The sequence below is a fragment of the Mchenga conophoros genome, linkage group LG23 (assembly GCF_057382185.1).
Source record: "Mchenga conophoros isolate Kocher_MC1m ecotype Shallow Benthic linkage group LG23, M_conophoros_male_GT1.1, whole genome shotgun sequence".
Classification (NCBI taxonomy): Eukaryota; Metazoa; Chordata; class Actinopteri; order Cichliformes; family Cichlidae; genus Mchenga; species Mchenga conophoros.
The window spans coordinates 16,625,788-16,648,602 of record NC_140547.1 but is presented as its reverse complement, the minus strand read 5'-3'; the positions used below and the strand labels follow the sequence as shown (position 1 = coordinate 16,648,602).

At 37.7% G+C, this 22,815-nt stretch overlaps 1 protein-coding gene across 4 annotated transcripts in view; it reads left to right on the top strand.

The window, feature by feature from the left end:
- The window catches only part of nlgn1 (neuroligin 1), a 316,027-nt gene extending 293,480 nt beyond the window's left edge, over nt 1-22,547 (top strand). For all 4 annotated transcript variants that reach the window (XM_085263599.1, XM_085263597.1, XM_085263598.1 and 1 more), the window contains 7 exons: nt 5,016-5,228; nt 6,953-7,219; nt 7,299-7,660; nt 9,332-9,492; nt 11,239-11,395; nt 12,348-12,425; nt 14,399-22,547. In XM_085263599.1, the coding sequence (XP_085119725.1) occupies nt 5,016-5,228; nt 6,953-7,219; nt 7,299-7,660; nt 9,332-9,492; nt 11,239-11,395; nt 12,348-12,425; nt 14,399-14,998 (1,838 nt within the window). In that variant the 3' untranslated portion in view covers nt 14,999-22,547. The remainder of the gene's footprint in view (nt 1-5,015; nt 5,229-6,952; nt 7,220-7,298; nt 7,661-9,331; nt 9,493-11,238; nt 11,396-12,347; nt 12,426-14,398) is intronic.
- The last annotated feature ends 268 nt before the right edge of the window (nt 22,548-22,815 follow it).

The following is a 22,815-nucleotide window of genomic DNA, read 5'->3' as shown; positions in this document are numbered from 1 at the left end:
ATATTTTAATATGAGAATCGATTCAAGAACATAAATGACTGGTATCGGAGGAATCGATATTTCAGTATCGATCCGCACATCACTAGTGTAAACTTCAAATATCTGCTCAATTTATCAAGACATCACATATTTACAAAAGCGCTCTAACGCTTTATAAATGTTGAGAGTGCAAGCAACACATTGCGAGCAAGCGCAAATGCAAAAACTGAGTGTGTGTATGGTTAATAGCAAACACTGAAATACATTTTTTGCACGCGGCAATGAATTTTGTTGACTCAAATTTAGCTGTTCTTCACTCAAAATAAATTACTCCTCAAAATGCAACACTTGCACCTGCAATTTTTTTTTTACGTGCGCTCAAATTTATTTTACGTGTGCTCAGAATAGTAGAACAAAAATGACGCCGTAAGATTCTGTATTAAGAGACATGCCTCGGAAATCATTATTGTCAATTCTGCTGATTCTACTGAGATTTCTTTTTGTTTTTTAACCTGATAAGAGCGTTATTTCAAAGGATGTGAGATTAAGGGAATTGTTTTTTTTATAAACCTGCATTGTAGTAAGGCATGGGATAATCATATTTAACAATTTGAAGAAGAATCTCTAAGCAGTTCAAGAATGCCACCTCAGACGTTGGTCTACACAGCACAACAACAATGACAGATTCAGCCATTTTTCTTAGTCATTAAGCTTCTTTCTCTCACTTTCTGCGTCTTTTCGTCTTGTTTCATTTTCCTTGTCATTCTTTTGTCTACTCTAGACTCGCTGCCTCGTTCTCTGCATGCTTGTTAATCTTGCTACGCTGCGAAACTCTTTTTTCCCTCCACTTTAACTTCCCATTTCCCTTTGGTCTCTGAATTTTGCATTTTCTTTTGATTTCACCACCAGTAATAAGCCACATCTGCTGGAAGAGTTTACATGCTTGAGTGATGGTGTTTTCCCTCTTCCTTCTTCCTCTACTGTTCCTTCTCATTCTCTTTCTCACCATTCAGAGTCAAAAGGACAGAAAGTAAAAACGAGAGAAAAGAGAGAGGATTATAGTATACAGACCGTGACTGTGAAAAATAGATGTGTGCAGAGAAAGAAGTATAAAAAAATCCCATCTTTCTCTTCGTCTAGCCTTCTCTTTCTGGTTCGACAGAAATAGGAGGGATAAAAGCTGGATTCCTGGATCAGGGTTCACCTCAATATTGTCATCCCAGGAAGCTTAAAGGCCGAGCTCCTAAATCACGGATGGTGGCTTTTAGCCAAACCTGAGACACAGACACGTATGAACTCCTGCATAGAGGAGGAAAATAAAACATGTTTGGCATCACTCTGTAGAGGAAATAAAGCATGTTTATTGTAACATCAACGCACCACTTTTTTTCATATATTACCGCATTATGTGCATGTTTGTATATAAGACAGCAAGGGAATAGAGCCCCACCCCACTGCCCCACCACTGTTGGCGTAGTAATCATTCTTTCTGTCTCACTCTTTGTGATTGCCAGCCCATCCTTGCACTACAGCTAAATTGAATCAATTAAAATCTTTCTTTTAGATGGCTGCTGTTGCTTCCACCAGATTAGGCTTTGATCAAGAAACACACAAATAAATAAATAAGCAAGTGGAAGGGGAATAGAAAAGGAATGAACTTAATTAAACAGTCAGCAGGGGTGTGTGCTTGTCTGGATGTTAGTAGGAATGTGTGGATGCAGCTGCACTGTATAGGATTTTGGCACATGTGTGTGATTCAAATGAGTGCTTGTTCAGAAATACTTGCAGAAATACAAAAAAAACCCTAAAAATTGTGCATATGTGCAAATGAGCAAACTTGCAAGCAAGTGAGCGTGCATGCGAACATAGAGTGGCTCTATCATAAATTTCATAAAACAGATTTTCAGCTGACTATGTCAGCGGTTATACTTGACAGTAGATGAATCTGTGTGAGCCATTGTAAACATAATATGCATTATGGTTATTATGACCACAGTCACATGTGCTGCCATGCATAATTACAGCTCTTAACAGCCACATTAATTCAAATCACTGTGTTATGCAATAAAAATGAATATGATTTGTGATCCCTTCTAATTAATTTTTTTTGTAAACTGGGTTCAGCATAAAGTCATAGATTTAACTCTTTAAATATCGAAGTGACAGGCCAAAGAACAATAAACACATTAGTTCCATGATGCTAGAATGGTTCAGTAAGTGTTATCTTGGATTGGGCAGATATCATGGAGGTCATATTTATTGTTGTAAAACTGGATTTATTACTCTCACATTATTAGAATTATGTTGTATAGCAGGAATTCTCATATAGAGTTCTTAATTAGTCCTCAACAGTAGAAAATCAGACAAACCTCAAACCTCAGAGCTGTGAATATAACACTAGATATCCCCAAGTCATTCCATACCAAAAACTGTTCAGGTATCAGAAGAAGTAAATGTCGTTGTTCTAGAGAGTTTTAGTGTGTAGTAGTGAGAGTGATGTAGAAATACTAATAAACTTGCTACAATCACTGCTGCTACTACAACTACTACAACTACTACAACTACTACCACTAATATGACTAATAATAATAATAATAATAATAATAATAAATAAATTACAATTTATTATTACTAATATTAATTTGCTTTTTTCATGTCCCCATGTATAATACTGGGTTTTACTTTAAAGACATTCAGCACATATAGTAATTATTTACAAACCAGTGATGCCATCCTTTCTTTTTTTGCACCAAGTGATTTTAACGATGATGATTTTTATTTCAGTAATTAGTTACAACTTTTGGAAAACAGCAGGAACAAGCAAAAAAAATAAATGACAGCAAATAATTGAATTAATGCAAATAACAGATATGCAGGCTGAAGTGCAGGATGGTAAATATATTCTTTTAGCAATCCTCAAAGGCTTTCTGTGGGTGTACACATAATGCATCCAGTGTAAATTACCAGTGTAGTGTTGACTGAGACTGTGAAATAGGCATTTCATTTTCACTGATACAAATAAAAATATCCAAAAACATATGGAAGAAAATATGTGAGCATGTGAGGTTGAAAGGGACAGTTCTTGGGTGTGGTTGTTGGGTGTCAGTGCCCAGGATGCATGGAGGGCTTAATGGGGCTTTTAGTGTGGAAGTGTTGGGAGCTGGACATGAAATTGCTCTAAAAGACCTCAGCTCTCCTGTGGCTCTCCTCGTCTCCTCAGTACATTTGTACCTTACTAGTATTTGATGTTGAAGCCTCACTTGCCATGGATTTTGGCAAATAATCTAAGCGATAAGAGGTCGTCAGATTGCTTGAAATTCAAAGAAAAGTTGCTTCAAAGATTCCTTTCTTATCTTTTTTAGCATTGCATAGACTGGTCCGTACCTTACAAAAGGAAAGGAGATAACGCCATCCCACAATCCTTTGCAACAGTGACATTTAGGGCCATGCAGCATCAGGCTGTTCACATTATACTATTTATTCACATCAAACGTTTTTTTTATAGCAGTGACATCAATTGCATTTAAATTTAGGGGATATGAGTGGACAGGAGAATGAGCGTAAGCAAACATCTTAACATGACATTTATTTTGTTTCACTTTCTTTTTGTTTATTTGTTCACTTGTTGTTTTTTTTATTAACGGTGCTATAAACACAAACACAGAACATTATAGCTTCACCTCATCAAAGAACCAGCAACGTCCTGTAGCATGATGCATAGCTAAACATATGTTCAGTTGAAGGCTGTTAGCACCATAGTTTCACTGGATCAGTAAAAGAAATAAAAGTGATGTATATGGTGTCTTGTAGCTCGGATGGAGAAGGAGGTGATTTTGGTGAATGGCACTGACTTAGTGAATAAGTCAGTGCCATTCACCGACTATTAATTGAATAGTAAGTGATAGCTCCGACTAGCTAACAAACAGTAACAGATTCGTTTTTATGATTCACGAATGACTATTTGCACAGGCCTGAAAAAAGTACCTTAGAAAAGGTAATTGCTGCAGCATGAAAATATAATACAGAAACACTTGTGGAAAAACTGTAATAAACAGCATAATTATTTCCCAAACTATCCTTTGTAAAGATCTAGCCAACTCTGAAGAACTAATTGTAAGACAAGCCCAGTTGTCTGGTGTCAAAGGTAAATATTACATTTCAGATACAGACATCTGGCCAAACACTTATTGACCTGACCTCAAACTTTTGAGATCGCCTATTGTTATTGTGGTTAAAAAGCATAATGATAATAAATGCATAAACAACAACAACAAAAATTAATATCCTTAATGTTGTTAGTTAAATTACTCCATGACCTTGTGTATTCAGTGTGTTTTTTTAACAAATCAATTCAACTTGAAATAAAAGATCATGGAGGCGTTGAAGCAGTCTATAGACAGTTCAAATAAAGTCTTCTCTTGAAAGGCAGTCTGGATGTGGGCAGTGTGTTGTACTGACCTTTGAAAACACGAGTTATTATTATAGATTTATCCACAAAGACCTTGATTTGAAATTTGTATTATGTTATTAAACATATCACTGCTTCTTTGTGACACATTATCATTTTCCATGAAGTTTTCATTTGAATTACTCGTAACTCTATATCTCTCTATATTGCAGCAAATTATTAAAGAATGAGGCTTTTGGTTTTCTGTGTACAGTGGCAAAATATACCTTAATAGCTTAATCAAGGAGATTAAAAAAGAAAATAGATTTTAAAAAATGCAAAATCTTCAAAATACAAAAGTACAAAGAATGTTTTTGAATGATTTTTTTTTCGTGATGTGTGATGATAAACTGTAAGATTAAACCTACTAATGTAAAGACATAAATAAACATAATTTCTCATTTCTAAAGTTTGTTGAAAAGGAACCAAACTCCATAAATGAAATGTGTAGATTAAGACAGAGAAAAGTCCTGATGCCATTAGGTGTCTTTTCTTTGTTAATGAAGCCATCTGCTTATGGTCAAATAAGAAAATTAAGGAGAAGATATTAAAATAATATCTACTATTTTTAATTTGTCCTCTCATCCAGGTTTCCTGAGTACCGGTGACCAAGCAGCAAAAGGGAATTATGGCTTGTTGGATCAGATCCAGGCTTTGCGCTGGACCAGTGAGAACATTGCAGCCTTTGGCGGCGATCCATTGCGAATCACTGTGTTTGGCTCCGGAGCTGGAGCCTCCTGTGTGAACCTGCTCACGCTGTCTCACTACTCAGAGGGAAACCGCTGGAGCAACTCAACAAAAGGTAAAGCCCAAGGACTCGAGTTACAGGGATCCATGTGGGGTCTTCATACGTTCTTAAGTCTCATTTCAGTAGCGAGTGACCATAAAAAAGGTTGTGATCTGCTTTTGCTGATGCTTGTTGTCATTTTGGATGCGTGTATGTTAACGTCGGAACGTGCTGAATGGAGGGTTTTTTTCTCTGCGTTTCACTGTACTTGCAATATTCAGCTTTGACATGAAAAAAAGCAATTGATAATATACTACTATATAGAAAACAAAAGATTTTGTGCTTCATAATTTTCTGAGAATGCCCGCTCTGAGCAATTAAAAGCAGTTGTTTTACAAACAGTTAAATAAAAAATAAAAAAATGAACAAAAACATCACATATATTCTAAACACAGGTTTCATATATGATTTTATTTAATGGGATGTTGCTCTTTATTCATACAGAGACCAATTTTTCAAAACGAAGAGACTTGGTAGTAATAATGTGTTACAACCATGTATATCTGCAGCAAAAAAAAAAAAAAATGTGCCTCTAACCATAAACAAAATTAGGTGATAAGATATGTAAAGGATATTGACATTACTGGGGAACAAAATATATGGAAAGAAAGAACTTGAAGCACCTCTTTCCCTAAGGTCAGGTAAGCAATAAGAACGATAAGGACAGTGTTGACCAGTAGCCTGACATTGCTGTAGTTGGGATTTCTGTTTGAATCCTACACTATGTGGCAGGATAGTCATTTTGTCAGAGTATATGAAACCTGAGCTTTGAGATTTGTCTATTTCCCAGGCTAGCTGTCCACTGTAATTGTAACAAACATTTCTCAAGAAGAAGGAAATAGCGAATTTAGGAACATTCAAGTTATGTTACAGACCAATGCCTTCTGTGGATTTGTCATGCTTTATAAAGAAACAGAAATCTCATTTCAGTCACACCACTCACGTTTGACATGATAGATTGGATGATTCAGACAATCTCCATGAACTCTCATAGGTTTCTACCATTATCTATGATGGAGCTGTTTAGCTTAGCATCAATAGGGGATTCAAAATCAGCTTTGTTAACAACATTTATAAATATCTGAAGGACCCCAATATCTCACTCTGTCAACACCTTTTTATTACAGTCAGTTTGGTGATAATTATCTAAAAACTGTGATCATAAGTGTTTCACACATTTGGATGGAAATCAAAGAAAAGGGAAAGGGAAAACATGACATCCCCCATCACACTAAGCCATGAAGATTTTTCTTGCATTCAAGATGACTAACAATCACAGGATCATTAGTAAATGTTCAGATTTGTTTCTTGTCACTACTGAAAACTAACAAACCAAAGAATTTGACAGTTTTTACATCATTAATGTTACCCTCAACCTGCAGGGCATTAATATGGGACTGACTCAACAAACCTGCATTGTACTATGTTCATGATGAAAATCAGGATGGCTGAGTTATTTTTTTCTTTTTTGCCAAAAGAAATATTGCTTTGTCTGTTCTAATAAGCAAAACTATTTTTCAGTGTATTCAGTTTGCCTCTAATATGACCTATGATCACTGAGGTTCCGTTCCATTTTCTCAATCAGCTGCTTTATCATATGATATTTTTCTTTATATGATTTTCAAAATGACATTTTATGCATCTATACTTATTTTGACATATTTTGGGATAGTCTCTGAATTGCACCTAATTAATTGTTTTCTCCATCAATGCTGCCCCTGTGCTGTTTTTGTCTTAAGGCCTGTTCCAGAGGGCCATCGCTCAGAGCGGCACAGCTCTGTCTAGCTGGGCTGTCAGTTTTCAGCCTGCCAAATATGCTCGAATGCTGGCTCGGAAGGTAGGCTGCAACCTGGAGGACACTGTGGAGCTTGTGTTGTGCCTGCAGAGAAAACATTACAAGGAGCTTGTGGATCAAGACATCCAGCCGGCCCGTTATCACATTGCCTTCGGCCCTGTTATTGATGGCGATGTTATACCTGATGACCCTCAGATTTTAATGGAACAAGGTATTCAATTTATTTTCCACCAATGGATGCTTTGTAATTACAATTTGTAAGTTAACCAAACTCTACTGTCTCTTGCTAGGTGAGTTCCTCAACTATGATATAATGCTGGGAGTGAACCAGGGCGAGGGCCTTAAGTTTGTCGAGCTTATCGTGGACAATGAGAATGGCGTCCAAGCTAATGACTTCGACTACGCCGTGTCCAGCTTTGTGGATGACCTTTATGGCTACCCAGAAGGCAAAGACATCCTCCGAGAGACCATCAAGTTTATGTACACTGACTGGGCTGATAGGCATAATCCAGAGACACGCCGGAAGACACTCCTAGCACTTTTCACCGATCACCAGTGGGTAGCACCAGCAGTTGCCACAGCTGACCTGCACTCCAGTTTTGGATCTCCAACCTACTTCTATGCTTTCTACCACCACTGTCAGACGGAACAGGTGAGCTTCAAACTATCACATGCCTCATCAGCTCTGAAGGTACTTTCAAGTATTATGGTACCTGGAATCTAGGAATGAACACCCGGTCTTGATTTGAATTGTATCACTGAGCAGAAGCCATTTATCAACACATGTAAACAGAACGAATTCAAGAATAATGTACAATCAAATAAAATCACTTATTTCTTATTGCTAAAGGCAAAACAAAATGCTCCCAAATGAAACTAAAGTAATTGATTTGAACTGATAGTTTGATAGATAAGCCGACACATTGTTCACATATGTAACAACATGTGTATGATAACTGCTGCTTTACTTATGAGTCTTTCTCCATAAATAATCAGTGATGTGTAGTTGGCTAAGCAGTAGTGTCAAACCATGTTTTATATTTTAGATTCTTCCAAATAGCCACCCTTTACTTTGATTACTGCCTTTCACACTCTTGGCTTTCTCTTGATGAGCTTCATGAGGTAGTCACCTGAAATGTTTTTCCAATAGTTTTCCACAGGTTACAATAGATGCAGAGCACTTGTTGGCCCTTTTGCCTTCACTCTGAGGTCCATCTTGATTGGGTTTAGGTCAGGTGACTGTGGAGGCCAGTCCATCTGGCCAGGCCATTCTGGTTCAGTGTGCCTTCAATTTCGAATAAATCTCCAACAGGGTCACCAGCAAGCTTCCTCCAAGCCTCCTACAGTGGGAACCATGCATGTGGAGACCATGCGTTCACCTTTTTTGCGTCTCACAAAGACATTGTTAGTGGAACCAACGATCTCACATTTGGACTCATCAGACCAAAGCACAGATGTCCATTCCTGTTTCTTTGCCCAAACAAATCTCTGCTGCTTGTTGCTTTTCCTTAATAGCGGTTTCTTAGCAGCTATTTGACCATAAAGGCCTGATTCTCACAGTCTCCTCTGAACTGAACAGTTGACATATACATATGTATACATACATATTTGTTTGCTGGTTGCCTGGTTCTGCCAGAGGTTTCTTCCTGTTAAAAGGAAGTTTTTCCTTCCCACTGTCGCCAAAGCACTTGCTCATAGGGGGTCATATGATTGTTGGGTTTTTCTCTGTATCTTTGAAGCGCCTTGAGGTGACTTTTGGTGTGATTTGGCGGTATATAAATAAAATTGAATTGAATTGAATTTAAACTGGTTGGCTGGTTTTTTGATATTTTTTTTTTACTGGTATCTTAAATCCTTACTTCTTCCTGTATTACTTGATGCAACATTTAATGTTAATGTTCAAATATGTCTAGACAAACTAATGAAAATAAAGAGTGCTCATTAAATTGCCCACATTCCTTATTATATTAACTTCAACTTGGTACAGCTACCATGTATATGTACTCTGTATTCCAGTTTAAACTCATCTCAAAGCAATTTTCCTCTGTCAGCATCATCCTTTTATCTCTTGTCTTCTCTCTCTCTCTCTGTTCAATTCACTGAATAATGAGCCAAAAATGGCAGGTAAATTAATATTAACAACTTATCTCATTCCCCCTTTTTTCCTCAACAACTATTCTATTTCTCCAGCCTTTTTAGTCTTGCTGTGTCTATGCATATTGTCAGAATATCCACCGTGCAAAAATAAAGTCTTTTAATGTCCTGTATCTGTCACATAAATGTAATAATACTGACGTGATTTGATTCATCTGCTGCTCGTTAGGTACCACCCTGGGCAGATGCAGCACATGGAGACGAGATCCCATATGTGTTTGGCCTGCCTATGATTGGACCAACAGAGCTGTTTCCCTGCAATTTCTCCAAGAACGACGTTATGCTCAGTGCTGTGGTTATGACCTACTGGACAAACTTTGCCAAGACAGGGTATGATGACTCATAAGGGCCAATGCAGTGTTATGAATCTCATGAATCTGAACAAAACCATCACAGCTTTTTCAGTTATGAAAATGTTAAGTGCCACATCTGAAATAACTTATAGCTCATACTTAATATTTGTACTTGATCTAACCAGCACCTCTGGAAAGTTAATAATTTCACTTCGCTGTAAATGATAAATAATTTGATGTGATTATTAGTTATATGGAAATGAAATAATTCTATTGTTTGACATGATTGGTTGTGATTTTGCCAAAATACATTCTATTCATTTCCAAAAAAGGGTACATGATTGTTTACCAAGTGAGCTGGTTTACATGAAATAATCAATTAGTTTATGAGCTTATGTAGTGTTAATTATATGTTAATATACATATAATCACCATTAGAACATTGTGATCATTTCACAGTGAAGTTATAATTTCACTGTAATTTTGTTTCTTCAGTATGACGAGGAGTAGTGAATCATACTATGGGTTTTATGGACTGTGTTGTATAATTGGTATTCTTTGAAAATACCCACTACATATCTTCAAATACATTATTAATTGATGATCCTAGCCTGGAGAGTGACATTCTGAAAGCGACAAAATTAAAATCCTTTTTTTCTCCCTCTGTCTCATGTTGCCCTCCACTATATAGTCATGGCGGTAATTGTTTTTCTGCAGCATAATAGGGGGACATTGGCTTTTCCTGTGCACTGCCCAGTAGCCCGGAGGGGAACAAAAAGAGCATTAATGATCTACATATATAACCCCAAATTGACGTAGAATGCTGGGTACCTGAGAGATTTATGCCACCAATTTGAATGGTTAAGAGTGTTCCTGATGAGGTTTGGCTGGCTCCATATGCTGCTCTCAGACAATGGGGCGCTCACTGGGTCTGAATGGGCCTCCATAGTTCACATGGCTGGATCTGTTCTCCTCAGATTAAGTGCGAGTGGCTCTATTTAGTGCAGGATCCAAACTCAGTGCGTTGTCCTCCTCTGTACTGAATATATGAGGGGTATTCACATGGGTTACTGACCTGCATTTACAGTTTATTTAAGCCTTGAGTTATTGAGTCAAACATTTAAAATTGATGGCACATAACATTTAAAAAAGTAGCTATTCTAAGTGTGGTTTATAGCAACCATTGAACCATGTACTTGTTGGAAATTATCAGCATGGTTGAACTGCATATTCAACTAAACATATTCTTTGGCAGGAAGCTTCTTTTCATGTTTGAATTATATATAAATGCATTCACTTCCAAGGAGATATCCATAATTTAAAAAATAAACAAAAAACTGTGACAGGGATTTTTTTTTATGTCTCAAAATTTAAATTAGGTATCTTAAGACCTTTCCATTCAGTCAGAATCTTTAGAAAGCCCTACATCTATGAGCAATAATTTCCCTTCTGACCTTTTCTGGATCTTATCAGGTGTGATATCTTAGAAAGCGCTGATTAAAATTTGATGAAACCTGGAGGCTGCATTTCACCACTGCCTTTCAGTATTTTCATAATTATACTGATTAACCTGAGGCAAATGCTACACTTATGTCAAAATTAAAATTTGAATAGCCAAACAGCTGTGTCTTAAGAGGTCCAGTTCACCTTTAGCCTGGTTTTAGATCTTCCTGCCCTCTAAGGTAAACAGCCAACAACATTTTTTTTTCCACTGTAAGACTCTCAGCTCGTCTCTCCTCTGTGACCTCTTTAACGGAAACTCATTCCTATTCTTTCTTCAAAGGGACCCAAACCAGCCTGTACCCCAGGACACCAAGTTCATCCACACTAAGCCCAATCGTTTTGAAGAAGTGGCATGGACACGCTACAACCAGAAAGACCAGCTTTACCTCCACATTGGCCTGAAGCCCCGGGTCAAAGAGCATTACCGAGCCAATAAGGTATAGTTAGATGTAACTCTGTCATGCAGCAGATAAGCTTTTTACTGTTTTTAAGAGAACTCCAATAGAAACTTCAGTACACTGGCTCCCTGTAGATTTAGAATTGATTTTAAGATGTTACTGATCACTTTTAAACCATGTGATGGTTTGACTCCAAGCTAAATAGCAGATTTGTTGACCCCATATGAGCTGTCTTACTGCCTTAGAGCCTCAAGAGCTGCCATGCTGGTGATTCCAAAATCAAGATTTAAATCTCATGTTGACCATCATCTTTGGAATAATCTATCTGAGGAGAAACCGCTCACAAAATCTGTGGCTTTTTTCAAATCCCTTATAAAAACACATTTTTATAAACTTTTTTTGCTTTTTTTAATGTGATATTTTCTATGTCTTCACAGGTTATATTTTGATAGCATTTGCATGCGTGCATGTCAATCTATCTGTAAAGAAGATAGCTTGAAATAATTCTGATATGAATTTGTAGACTGTTAAAAATGCATTAAAACTTCAGACTTAAAAAAAGTTGACTTTCTCATATATTATGATATATTTGGTCTATTTTTCTGTTTATTATGTATTTAAATTAAACTCTAATTAATTCTGTTTCTATTAACATCTTACACATTTCTCTAACTTTTTAAAAAACGGATAAATCCAGTGTATGCAATCTGGATTTATAAAAATGTATTCCAATTAATTGTTTCTTGCATTATTTTAAATTTTTCGTCTCTATAAAGATGAAATTCCTGCGTGTTTCCTCTTTATGCATCACTTGTGCCCTAGTCTTGGGTTTGTTTTTCACAAGCAGGGACATTTTCTGAATGCTTAAAATTGAACTGCAATATTGTTTCATTTTCATCCTATTGTAATTCCATACTTTAAGATGCTCTTCTGAAGACAGTTTTCATACTTGCTTGATTTTACCACCTACGCATTTCTGTCCTTTTCTCAGGTCAACTTGTGGTTGGAGCTGGTTCCTCATCTACACAGTCTCAATGAGGTCACCCAGCTCATCCCAACCACCACCAAGGTTGGTTTTAAATAGTCGATGTGTGATATCATGGCAAAAAGTGTCTATGTGAGCCATTCCCTCCACAGAAGGCTTTTTGAAAAGTTTTAAATGTAACATTGAGATTGGTTGTTGACCTAGTTTGCCTAATTTTCCGCTCAAGGGGCTCTTGTGATCTCCTACTTAGGTGATTATATATATAGACATGATAGACGAGCACATATAAACACAGAGCAGCAGTTGAAGTATATTGAGGAATGAATTTAAAGGCAATGCCAAAAGTGTTCAGTAAATGCAGCTATCAGGTGTGACAGAGAAGAATTATACATAAAAATCCAGTCTGACTTCAGTTTGATGCAAATTATGAGTAGATACTTGATGTACAAGGGGCTGATTCTGAAGGTTTGAGGTTGTGAATGTGTGTAATATTTTTAATTTCATTTTTAAAAAACGTATTTATGTCACATTTTGATAAGTAACTTTATCAAGGTGCGATCGTGGCTCAAGAGTTGGCATTTCGTCTTATAATCGGAGGGTTGCCGGTTCAAGCCCCAGCTCGGACAGTCTCGATCGTTGCGTCCTTGGGCAAGACACTTCACCTACTGGTGATGGCCAGAGGGGCCGATGGCGTGATATGGCAGCCTTGCTTCTGTCAGTCTGCCCCAGTGCAGCTGTGGCTACAACTGTAGCTGCCTCCACCAGTGTATGAATGTGAGAGTGAATGAATAGTGGAATTGTACAGTGCTTTGAGGGTCCCGATAAGCACTATATAAATGCAATCCACTATTATTATCAAGTCAGGCAGTGGCCATATGTTTAAAGTAATTTCAGGATGTACACAATCTCACTTTGCCACGAGTTAGAACAAAAATTTGTGTCACTATGCAACTTAAGCATTAAGCTGCAGCAAAGAGATTATCAACATTACATTAACACTTGGAGCTGAAGGAAACTGAAGTTGCTCCTTCCTGATATTGTCTTCCTTTTCCTCCTTTGCTCTCCATCCCTTTCCTGGTCTCCATTTTATTTACGTATGTTAGACCCATGAGTATTTGAATAAGGGCACTGTTTCTGTAATGTTGCCTCTCTACATTATGTTTTAAATCAAACAAACAGTTGAAGTAAACTTTGACTTTCAGCTTTAAATCGAGAGTAGCCAATCTCACTGGTGAAAAATAAAGAAATGTTGTCAGAAATTGCTAGTTTTAGGCCACTAAAACTGAAAATAATTGGCTTTGTTTTTTTTGACATCCTACTCAGAAGTGATCTGATGTCTTTAAAGACACAGTGCAATCATTCTTACAAGCACTATGTAATGATGAAGAAAAATATTTTGACTCCTGAATTTGAAAAAATAAGGCCCCAAATCGAAGTAGGTGCATATTTACTATTGATCTAATGAAATTGTATTTGACCTTCCTGCTAGAAGGAAATCTGCAAGGCTATGAAGTTGGGTTTTCTTAAAGGATTATAAAATGTCAAACAAGTAATATTTTCCTTTTCTTTCAAAATATGCTGTTAAAGTCATGTGACTCTTAGAAGCTAAATGAGTGAAATGTCAGTTTGGTGTGCACTGCAAAGTTTTGAATGATGTGAAATTCAAGCCACAGGAGACACAAATAAACAAACAAGAGTTGAGCTTTAATAGCAGATAAATAAATGTAGAATCCAAAAGTCCAGCTGGAATATAATGTAAATACAAGAAGTAATGAAAAAAACTTGGGGGACACATGTGAAACAAAGCAAGAACATGCACTAACCTCAGCAGGACTAGGTAGACAATGCAATAAAACCAAAGAGAAGGCAGGATTGCTTTCTATATTAAAGTATTTATTTATTGCAAATGAAATCATGCTTTTTTGCTCTAATAACATTGAAAGCCTATCATGGGGTATCCAATATGTAGTTTCAACTTTGTGGTACCACAAGCTAGACTATACAGTTGAACATGATCAGATGAATTAGTTATTAACCACTGGTTTTCTTGTCTTCAGATTCCTCCACCAGAGACTACTAATCGAATACCGAAGAAAGTTCTGGTGACCAAACGTCCTAACCCAACCCCATTCCCCACTGAGACACAGGACAGTCACAACCAACCACATCTTGTGGACCAGCGTGACTACTCCACTGAACTATCTGTAACCATTGCTGTGGGAGCATCCCTGCTTTTCCTTAATATCCTGGCTTTTGCTGCACTTTACTACAAAAAGGACAAGCGCCGGCACGATGTTCATAGACGCTGCAGCCCCCAGCGGAGTGCCGCAAATGACCTTGCCCATACTCAAGAGGAGGAAATCATGTCTCTACAGATGAAGCAGCACTCAGACCTGGACCGAGATTGCAGGGGGGTTGGCGACTCCCTGCACCCGCATGACGTGGTTCTGAGGACTGCCTGCCCACCGGACTATACTCTGGCCATGAGGCGCTCACCAGATGACATCCCGCTCATGACACCAAACACCATAACCATGATCCCCAGCACCATGGGAGGGCTCACCTCACTCCACTCTTTCAATACCTTCCCCAGCAGTGGCCAGAACAACACCCTGCCCCACCCGCACCCACACTCACACTCCACCACCCGAGTATAGCCCTGTGGATGCACCCATGCAGGCGGGACTCTGATGGCTGAGGCTAAAGCTAATGCCGCTGACGCAGCAGAGACTGAAGGCCAACTTTCTGACAAACACAAGTATGTCATGAGATGAAATGCCATCCTGGAGTTGCCAGAAACCCATGGAATTACACTGGGACTGTACGACACCCTGTTAATACCTGAGGAAATATAGTCAAGAGTTTCTGAGGGTTTGGACCAGGGAAAAAAGAATAATTATCTTTTTGTACAAAAATTTAAGACAAGAAAAAAATACATATAAAGAGCTGAAGATAAACAACCTCTAAAGCTAAAACAAAGAGGAGGATGTTTTTTTATTGTTATTATTTTTGTTCTGATATTGCAGCAAAACAAGGTACAGTAAAAATACTTTCTCTTTCTAGCAACAGATATGGCCTTCGGGATCTTTTGACAAATGACTGCTTGAGAGTATTATCTGGATACAGAAGAGAGCATCAGACACACCTTGGAGGTGAGAAGAAGGGAGCTCTTTGTAAAAGAAAGAAAGCGCGTTGTTTTCCTTCGGCATCACGCTAGAGATTACTCTGTGGGGCACAATGTAGATGCCATGCAAACCAATTTAGGCATGTCTTGACATCATAAATGGAGGCTATGTAAGATAAGGTAAAAAAGAAAAAAAACAATTGTTGAAAAGAGCAAAGGAAAGACTGAAAACTTCAAGAAAAAGAAATCCTGTATGCACAACAGAACCATTTTGAGGAGAAAAAAATCTTGCAAATACTTTTCATCCATTTATTTTTGAGGATTGGGAACAATTTTATTGTATAGAACCTATTTACATATCTAGATCTGTACACTAAGCACCGAGGCTGTTTAAGCTCTCCTCTTTTCAGAGGGGCATCCATACTGCAAACCTGCCAGTAGAACTGAACCAGTAGGAAGTGGGGATCCACCTACTGGCTTTCTGGCATTTCCAACTTCAACACAGAGAGCTGGGGGACAAAGGATAATTGGATATTTTAGCACGATGCGCATGACAATTTATCTGCTTGATGGCTGCTCTGCTGATTATGTCATTATTAAGAATCATTTTCACCCTCTCCCTTGCATTGGAGAAATTTCAGACATATTTCTTGATTGGATTACAAGAAAACACACACCCTTGCAGGACCATGGGAAATACAATTCCAGGTTATGGATGATGTGGGCTGGAGTCGGGGGTAGAAAGGGGAGGGGCTGGAAATATGGTTCAAATTTTCTTGCATAACATGATATAGCTTGAGTGGAGCTGGGCATATAAGGACTAGTTTTGTACTCCGTGTGTTGGTACTACTTTTTGATAGTGGTTAAATCACATTACACTGTATCAATCAAACTCATTGTACCTTCAGTTGAGATCAATGTTCTTTGGTATTCTACCTACTTGACCACTATACCGTATAGAAGTAATTACCTGCACTGTTTATTCCATTGCCCGGTTTTCTTTACTTTTAACTGGGAGGTGTGTTGACTGTGGTGGAGGGTGAAACTACTGGGGAAAAAAATGGTGGGAGAGTAAATTTCTGGACCGTGTAGATTTTTTATTCATCCAATCGGGCACTGTAGAGCTCTTTAAACATGAATGCCTACACATGACTAACACAAGTCAAAGGGCAAGATGATAGGAAAAGTTAGGGTCACGGTAGGCCAATTCCCATTATGCGCATTTCATCTAGTTTTGATCATTAGCCAAGGCTGGTTGTGTTAGGAGACACATTGCGTTGGAATTATTGAATTATGTGAAGGAAGTAAAAAGGCCTCTCATAGCAGCTCTGAAGCCCACAGTCACTCCTCTTCACCTACTTCTTTTCTTTTTTTAGCCCCACTCGTTTTCTACCAGGGATTCTCTACTGTCTCATCTTTTATACTGAGCTGACAGCTGGGCTGTTTAGCAAAGCGGCTCGTCTCACATCCGCACTGTCTTCAGTTGACCATCTACTACAATGCTGTCTGCCTTTGCTAACATCTTCAGGTCAGTGAAGCCTCAGCAGCTAACGATGTTATCCATCGGTGTAGAAATGAGTCACAGTGCAGTCGAATCCAGTTGCTTAAAAGGTTGGAGTCACTGTGGGGGTAAAGTGGTGATCTTCAAAGCAGACAGAGACATGAATATCCTAGATGGCAACTCTATTGTGCACGGATATAGAAATGTGAAAGCTGGCGCAGAGATGCTACTTGGTAAGCTGAAACGCTTTTCTCCCTGTTTTCCCTTCGCTAAAATGTAGATGTGTAGAGGCCTCTGTTGTGAGAATTCATCCTGCCCCTTTTGGCTTCCTTACAGGCACTGTGCAGTCATTCAAAATAATGAGTGCAGACTACTGTTACCCCATGTAACATTGTGGCAGACAAGCTGGATGAGGGGATAAAATCTTGTCTCTCACAGGAAATGTTGCTTTTTGGAATACGATTTAAATTGAATAAACTAATTTTATCTGTTGGCTCCAGATTGTTTCTCTGGATGAAATGAACAGCCAGTGCTTGATCTGGGATTGAAACAAAAGAAAGATTCCAAGGTTATTATCGCACATCATCCTCGTGGGAATTTCAGAATCTGGGGAAAATCTGCTCTGTAGTTTTGTTGGCACTGTATCGACAAATCAAAAGCTTTCATACTTTAATACCGATAATATGTATAAACAATCTCATACACAACCATGTGATAAGAAATTACACCTGGGCTTTCCAAGTATTTTGTTTCCCCACACAAAATGTTTTATATAGGAAAACCCTCTACTTGAACTCAAGATTTATTAGACCCATATAAAAAGCAACATGACCTTGTTTTTGTAACCCAATTGCTCAAATGCACTTCACTAGATGTGGAAAGGACTCTTGAAAGAAAATTAAATGATGACGTTGGCTGTGCAGGGATTTAGGAACATTTGTGCCTGAATATGCGCATCAGCAACAAAGTAATTCCTATTATGTAGGTTACTAATTTAAAATGTGCAAAGAGTCACATGGGGTAGGTCAGATTGCACAACGTGAGTCCAAGCAAGACAAACAAAATCTGTTTTTCTTTGTTTATATTGGTTTATTACTGTTTTCTCGCATTTGAATACCAAAACAATGTGTTTCATGATGTAAATCCAGTGGAGCACTACACTTGTTCACTTTTTTCGCTACAAACATGGCAAAAACAAAATAAGATTTTTATCTGTTAATTTTTTTGTTTGTGTTGTGTTTTGATTTTTTTTTTTTTTTGTTACAGTGAACATTTGATACTTTTATATGACACTTAAACCATTGAATTTACAATCCCCGTTGACTAGACATGACCCTCTGCATGCCTACTGCATCTATGTAAGTATACAGTGCACCCAAACATGCAGTTGCAACAAAGAAATGTCACTTTCTATGATCAATCTTCCGCACATGCTGTGGAAGATCATATCCTATGATTAATTGGGATCCAGTGTTCAATCTTTAAAATCTCTTAGCTAACTCACAACAAGTATCCAGTGGTCAACCCGTTCCAAAACAGCCATCTCAAAAGACAAAAAGCACTATGTAGTTTTGTCTTTTGTCTGGTGGAACCACAGCTTACATGACTTTCCATCACATTTTAGGATTGCATTTTACATAAATCCACGTAATATGACAAATCATTCTGCATTTTAGTCATATTGCTTTACAAAGCATCCCAAAAAACATTTCCCTTTTAAAGTTTGCAAAACTGCAGCATTAGCAGTAGGATGAAAGGCACTGAGAACGAGCAATTACAACTCTACATGAAAATATCACAGAGGTTGAGATCGTATATAGCTAGCACTTGCCAAATTCAAACGTTGCTCTCCAGAGAAATGACAAAGGGGCAAAGGCAGGGCCACCCACTGAATTAAACATATAATTGCACTGATGGGTAAATAGTCAAGCAATTGCAAGGCCATGCTAAGTGGGTGACAGCCAGGGATGAATCCTAATTAATAACTTGCCATGCATCCAATTGTCTGATTGATGATAGTTGAAAAATGTAAATCAACTGTAGCGTGAAAAAAAATGAGAGAAATGTTGGTCAGCACCTGACATATTTGGAATTATAAATGGAAATTGCTAGAAACTGCACTGAACTTAATTTATAGTGGCAGTTGCTAACAAGATTTAGCCTCTGCAGTGACTATATGCAAATATAGTCCAAATTTTCTCATAAGGAAAAAGCAGTTGTGCTAGATTGCTTGAGGATGTAAAACTAGACAGGAAGACAGCAAAACTTTTTGCAGGAAAATGCAAAACGCAATGACTCAATCAGGAAATATATAAGTAAGCAAATGCATTAAATGCATTTAACAGTTTTAAGATAAGATAAGATAAGATAACCTTTATTAGTCCCACACGTGGGAAATTTGTTTTGTCACAGCAGGAAGTGGACAGTGCAAAAGTTATGACGCAAAAATTTTGACAGTTGTGTGTGGAAAAACATGGTTATCAAAGCAAATTGAAAGCAAATTGGCATAATTTGTGAGAAAACTGCAGCACCGAATGACCTTTCCCTGAAGACAACTGCAGGCATTATGAATTAGAAATCTTTAAAAGATTAAATCTTGAAAGCGATGCACAAATTGAAAGTCTGATTTAAGCACCAGCTAGCTGCTGTTTCCCTTGCAATCAGGAAGATGTGAAAAAGATTTAAAATACACAGTAGCAGAAGAAGAGAATGCTGTGCCGAGCACCTCTCCGACCACAGAGCAAAGTTAAGACAAAATGGTATTTGACTGATGGCATAAAACCCTATCAAAATCATATCACACTACTCCACTTAACATACCCAAAATGTGTATTCTAGATTTGTTCATGTATTGTCTTAACAACACCAAAATTGAAGGATTCAGTAAATTTCACTAAGGCAACCTTACTGGAAGACTGATGCATTTCAAAGCAAACTAACTTGTTTTGCCTGGTGACATTTTCTCTATTAAGATTCGCAGTCTTTGGGTAAGAAATGGTCCACATCTAAAGCCGTGTCACCTTTTAAGCTGTGTGTTGAATATGCTCTGTGAAAATGTCAATATTCCTTTCTTAGTGTTTCCATTAAAAAAAAAATTTTATGGTATAAGGAATATCTCAAATGCATTTCCTACCTCATAGATCATTTGCAAATAATAACTTTTGTGAATGTTGCATTTTCCATCCTGCTGTTATTCTCTTGTATCAATAGTAAAGTTTTATCAGGCGTTACCCTGTCCAGCTGTCAGTAAGCATTGCCAACCCCTGCAGCCGCCATAAATGTAGGTCATGTCTCCCTGCTCTTGACACGAATGTAAACGGTTGTGTACATATGATGGTAGGTACTAGCAGTGCTGAGACTTTATCATTTAAAAGATGCTTAACAGCACCTCTAGTGGTCATAGGTTCCACAGGGTACCTCAGAGTTGTGTTCTTCATGTTGGAAAAATCTCAGCTCACAACTAAAGTACAACTACATGTGTTTTTAAGAAAGGGCTAGCTTTTAATAGACTAGGGCTAAGAAACGTATATAATTATGAAACGTATGACTGAAACAAGGTGATAAATTTTCCCAATCAACAAAACAGCTACAGAAACCAAGTTGCCCTTCTCTTTTCATCTAATTTGTTGAAGTTTTGATTCACTGCTAAGAAGGAAAAAAGGAAAAAGAAAAAAAATCCTTCCTTTCTGATTTTAGGAAACTGGGGTAATTGACACTCATTTTTTAAACGTTACATATCCAATCCCAGAGTGCCACTGAGACTTTGCTACACATAAATGACACTCTTTCCAATGAGAAGCATTTTGATTACGTTAAAGAGTGGGAAATGTCATAAACATATATTCTCTTAACACATCTTTTTAAAGTTAGGGCAAGTCACACGCCTACCCTATGATAGAGGAAACATTAAGCCTTAAAACTGAGAACTAATAACAATAAAACTTTATTGGATAGTGAAATGAGCAAATTAAATACGAAGGAAGTTCAAATTTAATTGCAGTTATTATACTGTTTATACACTGTGGTAGTTTTACGTGGAACATTACAGAGTTATGAGGAAAAGGGTATACCTTTTGTTTGAGTGCTGTGTACCATAACATCATAAACATACACCTTTCGCCCATCTTTTCTAATTCAACCTGGTTCATAACTGAATTTCTCTTTTTTTTAAGGAGATTATTAAAAGTCTGTTATTTTCTAAAGCCGTCGCGGGCAGGTTGAGCACACTGATTACGTGCAGCATGCGTGGGCAGGAGGGTCTTTACATGTGTGTTTGCTAAAATACACACATCTTCAAAACAACAACAGCTAAAACACACACCACACACAGTTGTAAAATCTTAAACATGACCTGCAAAAATCCGTCACCCCCTTTTGAATGCATATGCTGGTATTGTTCATTTCCAGTTACCAGTATGCTCCTTTGTCAGCCTTGTAAACATTATTTCCATTAGTGTTTAATTCTATATTGTGCCTATTTTGTGTTTCTGTGTTGAATATTTAAATATTCTGTTTATTTTGTGTCATATGATGTCTTGCTTGTCCTGAATAAGACTTGAATTTGGATTTATTGGCTTTGTGCTTGTAGCAGCACTCATTTGTAAGAGTGTTGACATTCAAATGGCAGATGTGAGATATTAGTCTGAGAATGCCCCATAGTTGAGAATGACTCCCATCTGGTGTCACCCTCCTTTAAAAAATTGTGTCCAATTAGCCCAGTCTCATGGCAGCTTGTGAAATAGTCCCAAAAATGTGATCTGTGCGCTTCTGTACAGGATGACTTTTGCTTTAATCGTGACAGAGAAGCAACACTCCCATCAGATGCGACTTATCTACCAGAAAATTACTTTTAGTAAAACGATAGCGTATAAGAAGAATAAAACAAAAGAATGGTAAAAATGTCTCTTTGATTAAGTTCTTGTAGTTATGCCACTATCCTCCTACTTTCTTGAGTGGACTTTAGTACATTAAAGTGGAAGCTGTCTTGATCTTTACATACGTAACATATAGGTATTATTTACATCTATTTTTCAAGCTACCGTGAGACGGTGTTAGTCTGCCATTTGCAAAAGGGGAAGTTTCACCCAATCCAGGTAGCATTTCTTCGGTCATTTCTTTTGACTCCCAGCACCACTAGATTTTATTAAGCCAGTCAAGAAGGGTGAGTATACATCCAAACAGTTTGGGACTGCAAACACTTGTGAAACCCTGTTCTAGGGGGAAGCTTCATTTTTTTTTTTGTTCTTGTGTAAAGCTACGCAGATCGTGGTCGACAGTGAGCCTGTGCTGTAGTGCAAGGGCAGAGAGGAACGAGCACTGCGAATGAATGTAACGCAACGTGCCATTTTCTGACCTCAAAGCGCAGCAGAAACAACAATTAAACCTCAGATTCATCCTGAGAGGTTTGTGCAAGCAGTCTGAAAGCTAAAGGTGGATTTGTTCTTTGAAAGTCATGTGAACCGGAGGAACTATGTGAGCAGGTCTGGCATTTGTATTGTAGATTATTTGTCACTTGTCTTTCTTTCTGGTTAAATAGTAATTACTCTTCTGGAGCACAATAAATGATTTTAATATGCTGATATGTTTTTTTTTCCTCTGGAGTCTTCATTTATTATTTTCTGTGGCTGTTGCTGAGTTTACTAATTTAATTGGTGAAGCACACATCACTTCATACTCGCGAGTAATTACTCTGGCAATTTATTTGTGGCGTGATTAAATTTGTTTTCTGTGACTGAAGGCTGAACAAGCTTTGTCCTAGGTAGAATGCATTAAAATAAAAACAGTGCCTGTAAAACCTCACCATGTTCTTACAGGAAGTACACACGGTGATAGAGGGTGAACATCTGTCA